At 40.8% G+C, this 18,187-nt stretch overlaps 1 protein-coding gene across 9 annotated transcripts in view; it reads right to left on the bottom strand.

Moving 5' to 3' along the window:
• Positions 1–18,187, bottom strand: part of MAP7 (microtubule associated protein 7) — a 336,970-nt gene that overhangs the window by 71,838 nt on the left and 246,945 nt on the right. For 4 of the 9 annotated variants that reach the window (XM_077486793.1, XM_077486789.1, XM_077486790.1 and 1 more), the window contains exons 6-9: positions 17,374–17,457; positions 14,811–14,921; positions 7,094–7,207; positions 4,417–4,574 (exon numbers count right to left, since the gene is read on the bottom strand). In XM_077486793.1, the coding sequence (XP_077342919.1) occupies positions 4,417–4,574; positions 7,094–7,207; positions 14,811–14,921; positions 17,374–17,457 (467 nt within the window). The remainder of the gene's footprint in view (positions 1–4,416; positions 4,575–7,093; positions 7,208–14,810; positions 14,922–17,373; positions 17,458–18,187) is intronic. The other 5 variants (XM_077486791.1, XM_077486792.1, XM_077486794.1 and 2 more) reach the window with 5 other exon arrangements.

The following is an 18,187-nucleotide window of genomic DNA, read 5'->3' as shown; positions in this document are numbered from 1 at the left end:
ATAGATGAAATACTCTTTAGAATCTGTGTGAAGCCGGACTAGACTCATTTACCTTATACAAGACAGTCAGGATGGCTGGAGGTGATGCATCTAAGAGTTTGTGTCCCAATAGTGTGATTTTGTCTATTGCTAACATGACATTTACATATCGAGTCTGTGTGTCTTGGGGGGGGGGCACAGACCTGAATCCAAGTAACACCACCTCAGGGGTCCTCAGGCATACAGCTCACAAAGAGCACCGTTCCCCCAAATGCGAGGGTCCATAATCACAAGGCAAGAGGCTCGCATTCAGTCCCCTCCAAGAGCCTCGGTCCCAGCTAGGTCTGTCACATAACTCTTTAAGGCTTGAACAATAATTTTGTGGGGACTATTTGGCATGACAAAGCAGACGCCGCAAGGTATACTCATACCTAACATGAACAACACCCAGGAAATGTCCTGGTTGAGGTCAAAAGCTAGGCCTCAGCACTACCTTGTGTCTATGTAAGCCAGAAAAGGTTATTTATAAGACAAGGTCACCAGTTCAGACACAAACTTGGAAGTAACTGCAATATCCTTAATAGGTTCAAAGGGCAGATTTTTATGTGCTGAAAGAACCACATTTCAATTCTACATAGAGGGGAGTCACAAGGGAGACACCCTGTGCAAGTCTTAAATAAATAATACAAGGCCAGCGGCCTGTGGAACAAGACTGAAAACACCAAGCTCTGATTCTTGATAGTATTGCATCAGTTAGATAGATAGTTGCATAGCCAAACTGAATTGAAAACAACTTGGGACACACCCCACAAAATTTGTGGGGTGAAAGTTTCTTTCTTTGCACTAAGCGAAAACAAGGTTTCATGTGCGATAGTAGACCGTATGGGAAGTGGACTTCCTAGCTTTTAGCATTGTAGTAATCATCAATTCAGAGAGTCCTACAGACCTGGGATTCCAAAGTCATTCGCTGTTAAAGCCAGTGACCGTGAAGCAGGGTGTAAGCAGGTAGAAGACCATGACAATGTGGAAGTGTCCACTGAGCATCTGCCAGGAGTCTGAACAGGTTGGAGTACTACATCCATCTAAGCCATGAGGGTCAACAGAATGTCCTCAATTTCAATCTTGCAGAACAGACAAGGGAGTGGTCTTTAGGAGAGGAAAAGCATAGATCAGGCTGTTCTGTTCCGAGAATGCCACCAGAGCCTCCACTGCTTCCACAAGAGGATCTTTGCACCTGGAGACAAACATGTCCAGTTTATTGTTGACTCAAAAGGTCCAAAATCCAGCATCCCCCACCTGAGACACATGTGCTGAACTACCTTCAGCTGTAGGGCACCTTTCCCCTGGATCAAAGAGATGCCAGCTGAGGAAGTCCACCTGCCAATGCTCCTTACCTGAAATGTTAATGGCATACAGGGGTGAGACATGAGGTTCTGCCCAGGACAGAATTCTTTGTACCGATCTCTGCAGCACGACTTTGGATTGTTGATGTGTGACACAATTGCAGCGTTGTCTGACTGGATCCTGAACAGCTGACCCACAAGTCAGGTTGTCCAAGGATGCAGGTGGCTGCCCTGAGCCATTTGACGCTCATGCAAAAGCGAGGGGTCAGTTGACTCTTGGACAGGGGAGTCAGATTCTAGGACAGCAGAGTAGGAAATTCCTCCCAGGGACGACAAAATTTTGCCTGAGCTGTGTCTAGAATAAGGCCTCAGATATTCTAAGCAATTAGTCGACTCCAACACCAACTACTGAAGGTGCAGGATCCAACCAAATTGTTGTAGGGTTTGAAATGTCCACATTAAATTGCTAGTCCAGACTTGTGCTGACTTCAACTGGAGGTCCATCATAAATTCCACAACAGACATGCCCTGGGAGTTTAACAAGGCAAGCACAGGGGCTAGAACTTTGGTGAACATACAGTGTGTAGAAGAAAGGCCGAATGGTGAGCCACAAGCTTAAAGTGTTGGGGGCCGACTGCAATGTGAAAAAACTGATGAAAAATATGTACATGAAAGTAGGGGTGCTTGATTTCTACAGAAGCCAGAAGGTCTCCCAGATAGAAGGAGGCTATGACACCTAATTGATTCCATGTGGAATTTTTAGGACTGAAAGAAGACACTTGAGATCCAAAATGTTATGAATACCCAGTTTTGATCTGTGAAAAGGTTGGAATAATATCCCTAATACCTTTCTGCTACAGGAACTGGAGTCTTAACCCCCTGATCCAGCTTGTAACCTAGGTTTCTATTGCTGGGGGAAAAGGCGTACTCTTACCCACAGTGACATCCATTAAGGTGTCCAATGCAGCTCTGCAGCGACAATTACTTTCAAAGCTCATGCGCAGAGGAAACTTTTTATATGACTACTCTACAGACCAACATATCAACTGAAGAGTTCTCTGTACACTCATAGATCGGAAACTCATTTGGGTAAGAAAGCGGGAAACATCTACTAAGCTGTTTATGCAGTAGTGTAGAGCAGGCAGCATAAGCCCTATGTGCTCTATGAATAGATCAGCAGTATAAAAGGAAACTTGATCATTTCCCGTTTGATAAACTAACATCACAGCTATGGCAGGATGCAATGCATGGCCTACCAGAGAAAACAAGGTATTTTTTCAAAATTTTTATCTATGGGATCATTAAACACTGACACACCCTCTACAGAAACTGTAATGCTTTTTTAAACATGACACTTCTTTAAAAGGCCTTCTGAAATGGATATTAGCCTGCAAAATGTTTGGAAGTTGTAAGTAGTTTATCAGGTGTTTCCCAGTCTCTATACAGAACATCTTGGAGTATGGTGTCCACCATAAAAGTTATTTTAAAATCTTAGGGCCTCTAAGGCATCCCAGACTAGCAACAGGGCCTGTAGAAGTTACCAGCTTTTTTCCCCATTGTTACGTGGCATGCACAGCATCAATAAGAGACAAAATTGTGTTACTAAGCCTATAAGCTATGGCAAGATGTTCCTCTCTTCCACTGACAATGTCTGCACACAGGCACTTCCTCAAACCATTGTCAGTGTTTGTTCTCCCAACCCTGTTCCATTCCTCCCCTCCATTGGTAGTGTCACATGCTTTCTCATGAATGAGGACATATGCCTGATGTCATTCATGAGAGAACGCCCACAGGGGAAGCAGCTCCTCCATTCATCCTAGTCTTGCTTTGGCTTGTGGGAGCGACTGCGAGACAAAAGTGAAACATGCTCACCAGCTGCTTTCAGGCTCAGAAGGGAGGATTGTTGTCATGGGATAGGCAATAAATCACCCAAAATAAAGGAAGGAAAACAGCAATTTTTGTATTTTGGGGCACATTAATGAGTTTATATTACATTAATGACTGCATAGGACTATTTGGGTGCAATGGTTTCCAACCACTTTAATCCCCCCAGGAAATAAAAAAAAATAATTGCTTAGTAATTGCACCCAATGGTTCTTAAAAGGCAGGGTCAATACCAGAGGCTGTGCCATGGCCCTGGACCTGGAAAGTGCTCTGCATCTAACACAGTATGGCAAGGTCTGAAAAATGCCACAAAAAACACATAGCCTAGTGTCCATAGATATCATAAAAGGCAAGACTTGCAATTGTCCAGTCTAGCAAGGTCTCTAAAGCTAATACTGAAGATTTGCCCATCCAGACAGTTGCATAAATAGACTAGCTCAGACAGCATGTAGCAAAGAAAAAAATCATCTTAAGAAAAAAAAACATGGCTAGTAAAAATGGTTAACCACTTCCCACTGGCCGTATGCATATATGTGGCCTCTCGAAGGGTGGGCTTTAATGCAGAGAGGACGCATATATGTGGCCATATGTAAACACATTAATGTTCTGAGAGTGCCCTCCCTGCGCACTCCTAGCATAGTAACTGGAGGGTAACAGAAAGCTTCTGATGCATGCTTGCGGTCGGGAGCATTTCGATCATGTGACCACTGTGACTCTCAGTCACATGTTTGGAATGCCCGTCTCTACCTTCCAGCATTTACAGCAATGTTTCTCAACTCCAGTCCTCAAGGCTCCCCTTCAGGTCAAGAAACATCTATGGTAATTACAAAGGCAGTGAAACTGATCAAATCCCCTCTGCAAAATAATGGTAAAGCCTGAAAACACGATCCATTGGGGCGCCTTGAGGACTGGAGTTGAGAAACACTGATTTAGAACCTCTTAAAGGGCCGGGAGGCGGCGGTGGGAAGGGGTTACATTTATCAGTAGAGAAAAGGCATCAATCTTCCTAGGACACTAGCAAAAAACTGAGGCATGCTAGGAATGGGAGGCGTTATACCAGACTGGTAACTCTTTTTCGATAGCGAATCACCAAATCCTCCTGTAGATGGCAGTTAATTTCTCTGCATCCGGTGCAACTCAAGGAAAGAGAAAAAAAAAATCAAATTTAGTGTATAATGTATTGATCTGAAACACAGTCTTCTATACTTACACTGCCAGATCCTGCCATGTGTGTGGTTCTCCGCCTAGCTACAGCCTCTGGAGTTGTAAGGAAAGTCTTGTGTCTCTCTGAACTTTTAATTGTTGGAGTCTTTTGTGCCTGAGGACTTATGGGGCTGCAAGATGCTGAACGAGGACAAATGGGGATAACTAGGGTGTTTTTAATAGAACATAGACGGAGATGTGTACAATGAGTAAGACAACAGCAGGAAGCATGAGGCAGGAGGAAGAGATTGAAAAGAAGAAGAGAAAGAAGGAGCCTGTTAATATCAACAGGAAAATTTATTCCAAGCCAAAACCATCACAGCAACCCGTTTTGTTTGTTTTTTGTTATTTGTAACCTTAAAGCATTATCAGGGACTAAATATCACTGAATGAGCAGGAAATTCAAAATTTTTGTAAATTTGGAAACATGAAAAAATGGCACAATGCTCAATTTATTCTCATTTACAGAATCCCCTCTGCAAATGATTCTGATTTACTGAGACAGTAACAAAGTAAAAATGGCATCAATTAGCAGTGATGGATCTGGAATTGCTTTTGAAATCACAAACTTTATCCCACGGTAATTACAGAATCACTGACTAGTGAAGGTAGTAATCTCAAAACATTTTAATGAGTTTAATGTCAGCCTAAAGCTGATATTTTGGTTTTATGCAGGCTGTACCAGACACTTGGTCTTTTGAGGGACTCTAGCAACAATACTCTCCCACAGGAATTTATGCTTCTGCCCATTACATCAATATAATCCAGATAACAATTTGAATCTTTTTGCAGAAATCGCCATAAAGGAAAACGTATGGGGAGTCTGGATTGGAAAATGAGCCCCTATAAAATGGAAGCTACAAGTGGGAAGAGTGAGGCATTGAGATTGAACGGCTGGAGTCCACAAGAGATGGGCGATTTAACTCGCCAGCATCGAAGAAAGTCAGTTTTGAGAAGACTTCCTCTTAGCTTGAAGAGAAGTCGAGAGAGAAAATAATATCTAAAGACTAATCCACCATAAACACAGCAGTAAAAGTGCAAAGCAGGCAGAAAGGCAAAGCATAAACATGTAACATACATCATCATTACTGTCTGGTACAAATACAACACTTGTATAATGAACACATTATATACTTTTAAAAGTCTTCAATAACAAAACAAACAATTCAGTTAGAAAATGCACAGTAAGGTCTCTTTACAGGAACTTTACCTATAACTTGATAAAAAAAAATCTTTAGCAAGGAACATACATTCCCCATAATTAATAAAGATGCTACCAAAATTAGTTTGTTCTGTAAATTGCCTCCAGCATCATTTCCTCTTGCTGGAGGCTGCCATTTTGTTGAAGCCCAGAGCAGCACTAAATCATAAAGCAGAACTAATACCATTGATTTAACTGTTTCAAAAAACAGTAACATTCCTGGAATGCTGGGATTGCTAACTGTCACATTTGCTTTGTGTCCTCAATCAAACCAGCAATTGGTTGGTGTCATAACTAATCACACCATGGCAGGCACAGGTCAAACAGAAGCAGCTTCCTTGGCTGTAAAGGATAGGAGGGTTTAATTCCACTTTGAAGCTCTCAGCATATCGGTCTCTGACAGCAGCTGAGCATATGCAGAGCAGTGTGAGGCAGTGCAATACTGTGTTTTACACAGTATAGACACTTATTTTTAATGTTTTACATAGCTTTACCTGCAAAAGGGGCCAGCCTGAAGTGATCAAGCAGGACTTAATTTCCTGACTAAAGTTTGACTTTAAAGAATTCATTTATTAGCCTACCAATGGATGTTCTGGGTCCGCAAAAGCTCAGGTCAAACCATAACCACTGAACGGGTGAGATGGCATAAAACACTGGTACTATGTAAGCAGCACATGCCCTTCTCCTTATTTTGTTTACAGAATGGTGAAATTTCACAATAGTGCATTCGATAAAATCTTGTACAGTGAAACAAGGGTTTAAAAAAAAAAAAAAAAAACTTTTTCGTTTTAATGAATTTTGTGAAACACTCCTTGCCTGCAAGGCTTATAAAATAGTTTCATGGAATAATGCATTAGCCATTTAGCAGAAAAAAGGAAATGGAGTTGTAATCTTGAAACCATTTTTATAATGGAAAATCTTTTTTCAAAATTTATTATTTTCAAACTTTATTATACAGAAAAGGAGGTTTTGTTCTCAAATATAGACAACTGTATTTCAAATATCATTTGAGGGATGAGAACCAGAACTAAACATATGACATAATGGTGGATACACACAGGATACCATTCTATATATTCCCATGGAAGAACCCATTACTTCCTTTTTCAAACACAGAAAGGTCAGGTATAATGGAAAATGAATCTAAAACATGCATGTATAGAAATCCAAACCATGCTGTATGCTATGGGTGCTCAACCTGTGGCCCTCCAGTTGTTGCCTCTGCCATCATGCTATCATCCCATCATGCCTCTGCAAGTCATGCTTGTGACCGTCAACGGCTTGCCATGCCTCATGGGACTTTTAGTTCTGCAACAGCTGGAGAGCCACAGGTTGAGCACCCATGCTGTATGCTTAAACAGAAAAAAACTTACATGGCCCTTTAAACAGAGTTCAGTGATTAAAAAAAAAAAAACAAACAAAAAAACGTAATAAAATCAATCAAATAATATCACGCACCAAGCCATTTGTCTCAACATTTTACCTGCATCTCCAGATAAAGCAGCTGTGCTTTTACTCCTAGCCAAGTAAGAATGTGTTGGTGTCAGCAGTCTTGACACCACACTGGACTCCCATAGGCTAAGCTGTGGTCGCCGACCTAGATGACACAAATATAATATCAGACACAAGTTGGATCAATGTAAAAAAGCACAGTGACACACAAGGACAGACACTTATATCTGCCCCATATTCATGTAAGAAATAGAGTCCTCTAATTAGAAGATGTTACTAATTTTATTACAGTAATTTAAAAATAATTTTATAATAGGCCTAGCATTATTTCACTGGGAATTTAAAGATATATCTAGAGAATCCAGCATTTTGCAATATGACCTGATATTTTCTATTTACTATTTTAAGGGGCCAGTAAAGCTTGGCAGTCCTCAGATAATGTGGCTGCTTTAAAGTGGAAGTAAAGACAAAACCTAACTAACTCTAAACCTACTCCCACCCCCATTCTAAGCCTAATCTATCTAGCCCTCTGGCTTGGTCCCAGGCTGAGCTGTCAGTGGTGGCTTCAGTGTGTAGGAGAGGCTGCCGACAACGGAAGCCCCATATTAAATCTATATTGTACACTTTCCCAGCCCCTAAAACATTCTTAATGACACCCTCATGCACATTGCAAGTGCACACATGTTCAAGCTCGTCAAAACGCATGGCAATGCAGTACCATGTGGTCTGCTGTGATGCGATTTTGAAAATCATGCAGGTACCTTTGTTGTAAGATTTCCCATGCATAGGGCAGCCCACTGAAATTAATGGGCTGCCTAAACACACAAAGTAGAGCATGCTTCCTGGTGTGAATGAAGCATTGAACTACTTATCTCTGCATCTTCAATGTAACAAATCCAGACACATTTTAAGTCTAGCTGGGTAGCAACCATGGCTTCTTCTACAGATACAATGGAGAAAAGAGCACAGCCACCCAGGGACATGGACAGGAAGTGTGTTATCTACAGGATTACCAGGAAAAAAAAAAAAAGGAAAAAAGCATAAAAAAGTAACTCCACTTTTGTTGAAAAAAAAAAAAAACATCTACCCTGTTTCCCCTAAAATAAGACCTAGCCTGATTGTCGGTGTTGGCTGCAATATAAGCCCTACCACCCAAATAAGCCCTACCCTGTTTCCTCAAAAATAAACCCTACCCTGAAAAGAAGACCTACAGGGACTTTAACTAGGGCTTATTTGGGGGGTAGGGCTTTTATTGCAGCTATCACCGACAATCACACTAGGTCTTATTTTAGGGGAAACAGGGTATGTAAATTGCAAGGATTTTTGACAAAAAAAAAACTGTGTGGCAAATCCCTACCTTTTGTTATTCTGAATATCCATGTGGAAGGTGAATCTGTATGAGAGTGGTTTTATAATTATCAATCAGCTGCTACACCTGCAGGGCTCTAATAAGGAAAATTGCAGGGTCCTGGTTCACACCTGTGCAGTTTATTTTTGATGAATTTTGCATCTTTTTATGTTTTGCCCAATTTGTTGTCGGGCAGATTAAAAAACACATCACAAATGCACTACATGATTTTCTACAGTGTCTCCATTGAAGTTAAAATTGGACAATTGAACCAAAAATGCACAGTTTTGCAATTTAAAAAGTTCCTGATCTTTTCTAAAAACACAGCAGCTGAAAAAAGCAAAGATGTGAACATGTCCCATAGGAAACCATGTTAAATGGACTGTAGTGTGTTTCTGCTAAAAGCACCAAAAAAGGATCAGTGTGAACCAGGCCTTAGATGCGATTTCCCTTTGGAAGTATCTGACCAAAAATTATGCCAAAAATCTGTGAACCAATCACACAAGTAGGAAACTTTCAGGGGGCATTCTGTATACCATCTGTCTACAGAATGCCTCAAGGTAGTCATATTGCATTGCATTTTACAGAAAATTACAGCACTGCAGACTGAAAAGGAACTGAAAGAATCGCAATTGTATACATTATAGTTTTTTTTATTTCTAATCGTTTCTCAGGAAAGTGGAGTTACCCTTTAAAAATTAATGCAGACAACCAATTTAAAGAGGAAGTAAACCCTGATGAGTTTACTTCCTCTTTTTTTCCCTGCAAAGGTAAAGCATAATGGACTACTATGCATCGCATAGTAGCCCATTATGTGTCACTTACCTGACACAGGAGCCAGCGAAGTCGCCGCTGTCCCCTGTAGTCCGCCGCATCCATCTTGCTTGTGGCGTCTCGCTGGTCCGCCAAATGACAGCGGCGAAGCCGCGATGACGTCACTCCCGCGCATGCGCACGGGAGTGGCGTCTCGCAGCTCCGCCTCTGTCATTCGGCAAAGCCACGATGACGTCACTCCCGCGCATGCGCACGGGAGTAGACAAATGCGGCACCTCCATTCTTGGAACTGCCGCGCTTAGTGCGCCTGCGCGCCGCTGTCTACGGCGCATGCGCCGTAGACAGCGGTGCCCGTTTTCGGGCAAATATCTCCTAAACCATATAGGTTTAGGAGATATTTCTTGGACCTACAGGTAAGCCTTAATCTAGGCTTACCTGTAGGTCAAAGTCGTTTGTAAGGGTTTACTTCCTCTTTAATGATTGGTAAACTACAAAATATTACATATTTGTTTTAGTTTAAATACAGAACTTCAGCAGAAGGGGGGTCCTTCTACTGAGGAAGAGAAGTGTTGGGCAGCCTAAATTTATACAGCCAGCAGAAGCATCTGGCTAAAAAATAGGTTAAATGAGTCTGCTTCTTATATTCCGATGGTTATGGTCTTAAAAAAAACAGACACCCAGAATGTAATATGTTTTTGTTGTTTTTTTTTTGTTTTTTTGTGGGGTTCTCTTATTTTAATTCCCTGCTAAAGAATATATGCCAGTGAAGCCAAGGCTGATGATCTATGCATCTATTATAAAGGTGGCAGGATTCTTCTTTCATTTTACAAAAAAGAAAGTGAAGTGGTAGTGAGCGCTTTTCTTCTGTAGTTTTACAATAGCTACATTGGAGGCAGGGCCAAGAACGTATAATGCGAGACCATGCCGCTGGACTCTCAGACATATAATAAGCTAGTAGGTGCACAATAAGCCAGAGCTCAAGTATCACAATTTCCACCAAAAACAAGATAAAGATTATTAGCCCATAAAAAGCTAAAAGAAAAAAAAGCAGCTTTTGTTGTTATATATTCACTTTCTATCCATAGCTCTTCCGCTACAGTACTTCTTTTCTGCCACTAGATGCCCCACAGTCTCATGTATTTCATCCAATTTGGCTGAGCTCAGACTGTCCTAGATCTGCCCAAGCTATGGTTGCCACTTCATGCCTTTAAAGCCAAACACATTAGCTAAACACAGGTTCTGTGGCTGATTAAGGTGGTAATTAAACTCACTTGGTGCCTTACCTGCATTTAATTGGCCTCAGAACCTGTGTAATTCAAAGGAGTTTGGGTTTAAAGGGATGAGGTGGCAACTCTAGCCCAAGCCCATGACCGGAAAGTGAAAGCAGATGCAGTGATCAGCTCATCCCTCATTCACATGCATTCTCTGCCTCTGGGTATGATCTTTGTCATCCACCTACAGGTTCTTTCTGCTGCTTTTTCCACTCACACTCCAGGGACAGGGGTCAGGGACTGCAAGGAGCTGATTATTAGGCTGAATTCACATGGGTGTATAGCAAAGTACACCCAGTCACGATCACTACAGGTGACTGCTGGCTGTGCAAACAGGTATGAACAGCTGTGGCTGCAACAGCCTGTCACTGCAGTGTACAGGTTTGGTGGCAGCTGCTATATACATATAGCTGTCAATCCTGGCAGCAGTAATCAGTAGATTCCTGCCACTGGGATTCACACCGTGGCTAAACCCCCTTGTGAATGTAGTGTGGCATACTTACACTGCATGCATTGAAAAAAAATAATTTATTGATGTATTATATCTGCCTAGAGCTTAGTTTTAAACCTTAACATATTTCTATAAGGTATTCTACCAAAGTGGAGAACCCGGTTTCATTGTTTGTAATCTACAAGCTAATGAAACTGAACGCAGATGTAGTACCCATTTTGCATATAAAGTATATACCGGTAATAGGATTTTTGTCTTACCCGAAAAATCCTTCTCTTGCAGTACATCAAAGGACACAGACCAATAGGTTATGCAGCTGCTTTCAGGTGACTGGAGACTGGCTAAGCAAAAGCTGTAAAGGACAGCCTTGCCTAATCTCTCCCACTGCCAGCAAGCCTACAGTTTAGCAGCAAGAAATTACAAGAGTGGATTGACAGAGAGGAGGGGACAGTGTCCTGTCATGTACTCCATAAAGGGGATTTTATGGGTAAGAAAAATCCTATTTTCTTGATTGTACATCCTAGGACACAGGCTGAGTAAATCAAGCATCGATGCAAAGTTAACCCAACGGGCCCAAGCAAGGCAACTAAAAAGAAAAAGTCAGGCAAGGCCCAAGAGGTCATAGGGTCATATATTGTTCAAAGCTTGCATCCATTGAGTCCTGGATGTCCACCTGGTAAAAGTTAACAAACATGCAAACTGAGGACCAGGCGGCAGTCTTGCAGATCTGATAAACCAGAGCCTGATGGTGAAAATCCAGGAAGTAGTAACACTCCTAGAGTGTTCGTTGACCATAAAGGTCTTAGGCCTGAATGAGGAGTCCCTGAGTTCATCAAGCAAAAGTGGAGCAAGGAGCTAGCTGACCCTTGCGAGACCCTCAGGAATGACAGCGTCAGACTGACTAAAAGAGGCTGTAGCTGAGAGGTAAAATTGAACAGCGTACATCGCATACAAACAATGAAAAGAAATTTCCTTAAAATGCTCAAATGCAGGACATATGGAAAAGGTGGCAGATAGAAACAACCTTGAGAGGGAAGAGGCCCTAGGTCTCACAGCAACCTTTATCTTCTGCAATAACATAAAAGGTTCTTTAAAGAGATTGTAAACCTCCTAAAAAAATTCCAAAAACAAACAAATCTGCAAGACAAAAGAATAATGAGCTAGTATGCATCACACACTAGCTCATTATAAAAAATACTCTTATAAAATATTATGAAATACTTGCCTGCAGTGCCGCCCAAACTCCCACAGCCAGCATCTTTCCCGGAGTTACTTCTGGGTTTGCAGGCTCTGGTGCTATGATTGGCCTGAGCCACAATGGCGCTAATCCCTGCATGTGCACGGGTACGTCAATCATGGCACCGGTCCTGCCATTCCTTCAGTACACATGCGCCGATGACATCGGCTGCAGTGTATACAGTAAAGGTCTCCTAAAGAGTGCAAGTTTAGGATATATTTACAGTACCTACAGGTAAGCCTTACTATAGGCTTACCTGTAGGTACAATTAAAGAGGAAGACTTGACTTCCTCTTTAAAAAGGACCAGGCCACAATCTCCGGGATTTGGCTCAAAGAAGTTCAAAGGGCTGTCTTTGAAGAACCAACAGAACCAGACTGAAATCCTAGTGTTGACTTGAACATACAGGATAAACAGTGTGTGCGAGATACACCCAGTAACAATAGCCCTCACTAAATGAGTGAAAAGCGAGGAACTTCTGGAAAAGAAATAAGGCCGAATTTTGACCCTAGATCGAGAGTCCTCAAGGCCAAACATTTATCTAAACCCAACTGGAGAAAAAATACAGGACTCGTCCCATGGAGTAGTTCTTGGGACAGCGCCAAGTGAAGTATGCCTTCTAAGTGTGATGATAGAGCTGGCAAAAGTCAATTTCCCAACTTTTAGCAGCATGGGAATAACCACATCTGAAATGCCCCATTCCCCCAGGGCCTGGGATTCAACAGCCAAGCTGTCAAATCCAGTAATTCAGGAGCAGGGTGTAAGGCCGTTCCTTGGGACATAAAGGTCTTGACAATCAGAAAGGGCCCACGCATAGTCTGCCAGGAGAAACTGAATCTTCTCCATAGGAGATAAAATCCTTGAACTGGACCATACCCAGGACTGGGCTATTCCAGGTGATAATTCTGATCCAACATGAGCTTCTGGAGGTTTGGATCCATCCAAATCTCTAGAGTCTGCATCATACGTTAAACATTGGCTGACAGAAATTGTGCTGACTGTTTCCTCAGTAAGAGGTTGTCCAGATATCCAATGATGAGAATTCCCTGGGTGCAGAGTAAATTCAGAACAGGGGCCACCACCTTGGTGAGCATACAAGGTGCAGTGGGGAGACCAAAGAAGAGCAAAAAACTGGTAATGTTGCACTCCCACCCCAAAACATAGGTTAGCAGCGATGTGCCGGAAAGATGGGAACATCAATGACCTTAGAGGGTAGAAAATCTCCCTTGTGTAGGGAAGCATACGGAAGTTTTGCACTTGCAGCTATCTCCCAGGGAGATTCAAACCAATGCTTGAAGCAATATTAGAGGCTGGCCAGTTATTCTTCTGTCGGGGGGGGGTTTCAGCTGGTACAGTCCCCCTAGAGACTTGCCAGAAGAAATCCATTGAGAAAATATGCAGAAAGTGGAACAAGTTTAGAAGGAGGGAAGACATCCTTTCGCATTTATTGGTTGGAAAGGTTTGCAGGAGCCTCAGCCAAAGCACCTTTATATGCACACAGATATTGGATCCACTTTATAGAGAATAGTAAGTATCCATTCTTGGAGAAGCTACACCCTTTGGTGAATGAATTATCAACCTGTATTGCTGAATAGCTTCAATGTTGCCACTGTCTTATTTAAAGCTGTTTTGATGTACAGCATGAAATTATACTATGCTCTATATTTTTCCCGGATATACATCCACATTTGACAATTAGCTTGGATTTGTTACATGCTTGTATCAAAAATGCTTAGTTTGTACTGGACTGTAAATACTGACAAAACAGAAAGCGAAATAATGTGTTGCAACATGACAAATAAATTACTGTGTACAAAAGGGATATACAATTTACTTTTGGAAAGGCAGAATCACACAATACAAAATACATTAAAATACACATTTTACTTTACAATCAGCATGCACAACACATATATTGCACTCAGATATGAAGCACGATGATAGTAATGGGCATTGTCACAAACAGAAATGCATGGATGAATATGGGAAACGTGTATAAAATTTCAAGGACAAGTCATATTGACAAAACTGTAGTGTCCTTGGCCCTGGCGATTGTAAATGCAGTTTCAACTGGGATATTGTATGTACTGGAAAATAGTTGTAACCCAGCAATAACCTTTATTATTAATAGGTCACCTATTCTTAACCTCAATCTAAAACTCAAAAACAAAACCTTAGCTGCTGTAAAATGTTTTTGATACATTTAATTTAGATACAGGAGCTTTCAAGCAGAACAGGATGGAATAAACGGAGGCAAAATTTTCCAATGTACCTGTTCAGTAATTGCACTGAAACAGACTGCTGTCATTTTTTTTGTTCTTCCTAAAATGGCAACCAACTGAGAATATATGGCTGCACATCAAAATAAACTGTCAAATACCTCATTTTGATGTGCATGAAAGGTGACTCTTACATGTGTATTCATGAATGCCAATTACAAGGTCTATCTATTTGAAGGAGATACCAAATGTGAGCTCAAAGTTTGTAGAAATGTTTTATGCAGTAAGTTCAAATTATGTTAAAATGATCTGTAATTAACGAAACACTAAAGTTAGATATTAGATTAGTTATGTGTTGCTGATAACGTAAAGGAATTTTTTCATAGATGCTCCATTATGGCGGATACAATGAAGTTCACCACTACACCATTTTGTGTATAACACTGTACCTCTGTCTGGAGAATTAAGTAATGTTGCGGAAGAGGTGGAGAGTCGCTTGTTAATAACTGGATCAACATGTTTCGAAAGGTTCACTGTTGAAACTGACCTCCTGTCTGGATCTAAAACAAATGGAAATATTGCTAATTGGCAGCACTTTGATAAGTATTCCAGTAAGGGCAAACTAGGTATGTGAGTACTGTTTCTAAACCTTCTCTGTAAAAGATCTGAATAGAGCACTCCAGTCAGACTAGCTGTTAAAATACTATCAGCAGGGAGGACGGCAAACATACTAAAGTTGGGTTACTACATAGAAAATTGTTGTATGGTACTAATTTGATCTAACCATGCCCCCCATCAATTGATTCATTTTTATACAATACACAATGTATAGCCTAAATTAAAAAGACTGGAAAAAAAGGATAAAACACAAAATGTGGCATATGTAAATAAGCCTAGGAAACTTGTCAACCAGCACGTTTGAAATTTTTTTATTGCCTGGTCAGCTTTTACTATTGACCAGTGACTTTGTCTATCAAAGTGATGGGCCAATAGTGGAGTTGCAAGAGGGGCTTTTGAATTGGGAAGGGGGTTAACGTTTTCATACCATAGTACCCTGGTATCCAGGTCACTAAGGTGCTCTACAAGAAAGCAAACAATGCATGCAGGCACCTCCAGGATCCTCTTAAATTTACTTTACTCGACAGCCAAGTGGTTGTCTTTAAATGGTTTTCTTTTTTACCGAATGAATCAATAAGCATTGTAACCGAACAGCTCAATTTTCACCGAATCTCAGATACTCTTTCCAAAAAGTTATTCTCTAGGTATTGTGGTGCTTAATTTAGAGATGCATAGACTAGCATATTAAAATCACAGTTCATTTCCTATTGGCGATTTGGCTTTTTAGTAATAAATGTCAAATATTTTTGTGCATGTAACAATGTACACTTAAATTGTGCACCACCATTCCTAGAACAGCTAAAATTCTTGCAGTTTCTCTGCAGTGATGAGTTTCTTGGTCTTACAAAACTTATCCTTACTTCAACAGCCTCCTTATAAGGAAGATTTTAGGGAAGAAGTATATAAACAGTTTTTGAAGGTGCTTTCATCCTCATCCTTTCTGATGAATCATACATTTCCTCATTAGGTGGCCATGTCAGCTGCCTCCCATCTGTCATCCCTTGGATTAAAAATCAAAGGAGCCAGGTAGAAAAAAAAAAATGAACACTTCGGGCATGGCCTCGCTTCGCTCTGCATATTAATATTCTACTCTACGTCCACTTGAATGGTGGGGCTTCAACCTGAACTTAGGGCAGAATGTATTGCGCAGACGTCGTGTAGAGCTGACGATCAACTGTTCATCTTCGGAGACTTTTGGTGGCTCCGTAGTCATTTATACTGCACAGGCGCAGTGCATGCGCAGTAAAGAGGGGTCCTTATTCGCCGGGGGAACTTTCTAGGCAAGACACCGGCTCCCATGCCCCACCTCCCAATCTCTGCTGTGACAGAAGACAGGGGATCTTCTCCCCTTCTCTGCTGCCAAAATTCCAAAAAGACGTGGCCGGGTGAGCTGTGAATTGAAAACTACAAGGTCTGGCAGCCTTTTAAGCTGTCGGCTTGAAGTTTTCAAGCCGACAGCTGTAAGCACTGTAGAAGTTCATTGAGTCTTCCAGTCAGAATTTATCTGACAGATCTGCAAGAGATCTGCTGATCACTAGTACAATCCTTTACAGGCTCCCAAAACAAAAAATAAATGCACTTCATCTGCAAAAAAATGTGCATTTATAATTTTTTGTCAAAGGTGAACTTATACTTTAAGCGCTAAACTCTTTTCTTGGATTAAAGCCAATTAAATTCTAATACATTTTATCATCATCACACAATTACTTATCAATTGGAAGAGTGTCCAAATGTCTATATGCCACGCTTTATGTTTAATTCTTTTTGCCAAACTGTTAATTCAATAAGCGGTAACCATACAATAAATTGCAGAAAAAGTCTGTTCCTTACAGCGTTTACTTTTTTTGTTCTGGAAAATCAGCATAGTATATAATTTGAATAGTAGTGACAAACTTTATTTATTTTTTCAGTATTTTAGCTTAGTCTGCACACATGAAGGCTCCTACTGACCCAGAGAATAGCTGTAGATATGGGACAAAACTTTCTATCAATGCTCCATTCCAGGGTGACTAAAACAACCACAATGACAACACAATGCACAAAAGACAACACACAATGCAGAAAAAAAAGCTAGAGAAAGACTACATCACATTTAATGAAAACTTTTACAATAACAAAAACTTTTGCAGTTTTTGTGTAATATCCCGCACAATTATACTGCATAAGGCAACTGCCATTTCAATATACACTACCAAATACGAAATACCTTTCACAGACCAAGCATACAGACTGTTGCCACAGGTTTGGACTATACGCTGTATAAAACTTGTTTAACCCCTTTGAAATCAATACTACTAAAATGCTTTGAGCGGTTATAAAACAGATTCTATTTCACAAAATCACAAAAGCAGAGGTAAGGAAAGAAGGGTCACAAAACAGTGGTGTAAGTACCACCTCTTCTAACATAACTCTTGGCTTGGAAATAGAGAGCCATTTCAGATAAATCGATATTGGTGAAAGATGAGTCAAAAAAGTAACCTAGAAACAGAACATGCAGAAATGAAAGAAATCAAATCAAAGAAGAAAAATGTTTAAATAAAAGATTTATGATTGAAGATGAGATGGAGAGAGCAATGAATTTACAGTACCAGCTGAGCACTTGTTGCAGTTCTCATAAATTTAACATTCACATGCTAATAAGAAATGTACATTAAAGGAACATGAATTTATGTAAAAACTGTTGCTAACTTAAAGTGTCACTAAACCCACAACCGTAAAATCAGTCTGTATATGCAGCATGCTTGTTATACTCACTGTGAAACTTAAGGGGTTAATCCTCTGCATTGTGTAAAATGAAAGATTAACTATTTTCATATTACTGGGTTTAGTAACACTATAAGCACTGTGCAGGTAAAACACATTACACTTGCTCTATTGTGAGATATACCATTACCTTTAAGATTTTATCTGTATAGCTCTAATACCATGTGCAAAGAGCTCTTTTGACCTCTAACCACGACATTACCCCCAGTTATCACCATTTAATTCAAATGGCATCACAACAATTTAGCAATCTCAGGGCTTATGCACATTGCAGCTCAAAGGAGCGCAAAGAAGCGGCTCCTACAGGCTTTTGAGCTATTATTTTTTCTGCCTACAAACTTTTCTCCTGGTTAGCCAATGTGTCTATGTGCACTTTGGCTTTTTCAGGCATATGCTGTTACAGACAGAAAACGCCCCCACCAAACTCAAGTTTTTGAGGGGGGGG

The sequence above is a fragment of the Lithobates pipiens genome, unplaced genomic scaffold (genome assembly GCF_037356315.1).
Source record: "Lithobates pipiens isolate NorthernLeopardFrog02 unplaced genomic scaffold, aLitPip1_a1.2 Scaffold_18, whole genome shotgun sequence".
Lineage (NCBI taxonomy): Eukaryota > Metazoa > Chordata > Amphibia > Anura > Ranidae > Lithobates > Lithobates pipiens.
This window is presented reverse-complemented; position numbering and strand designations above follow the sequence as displayed.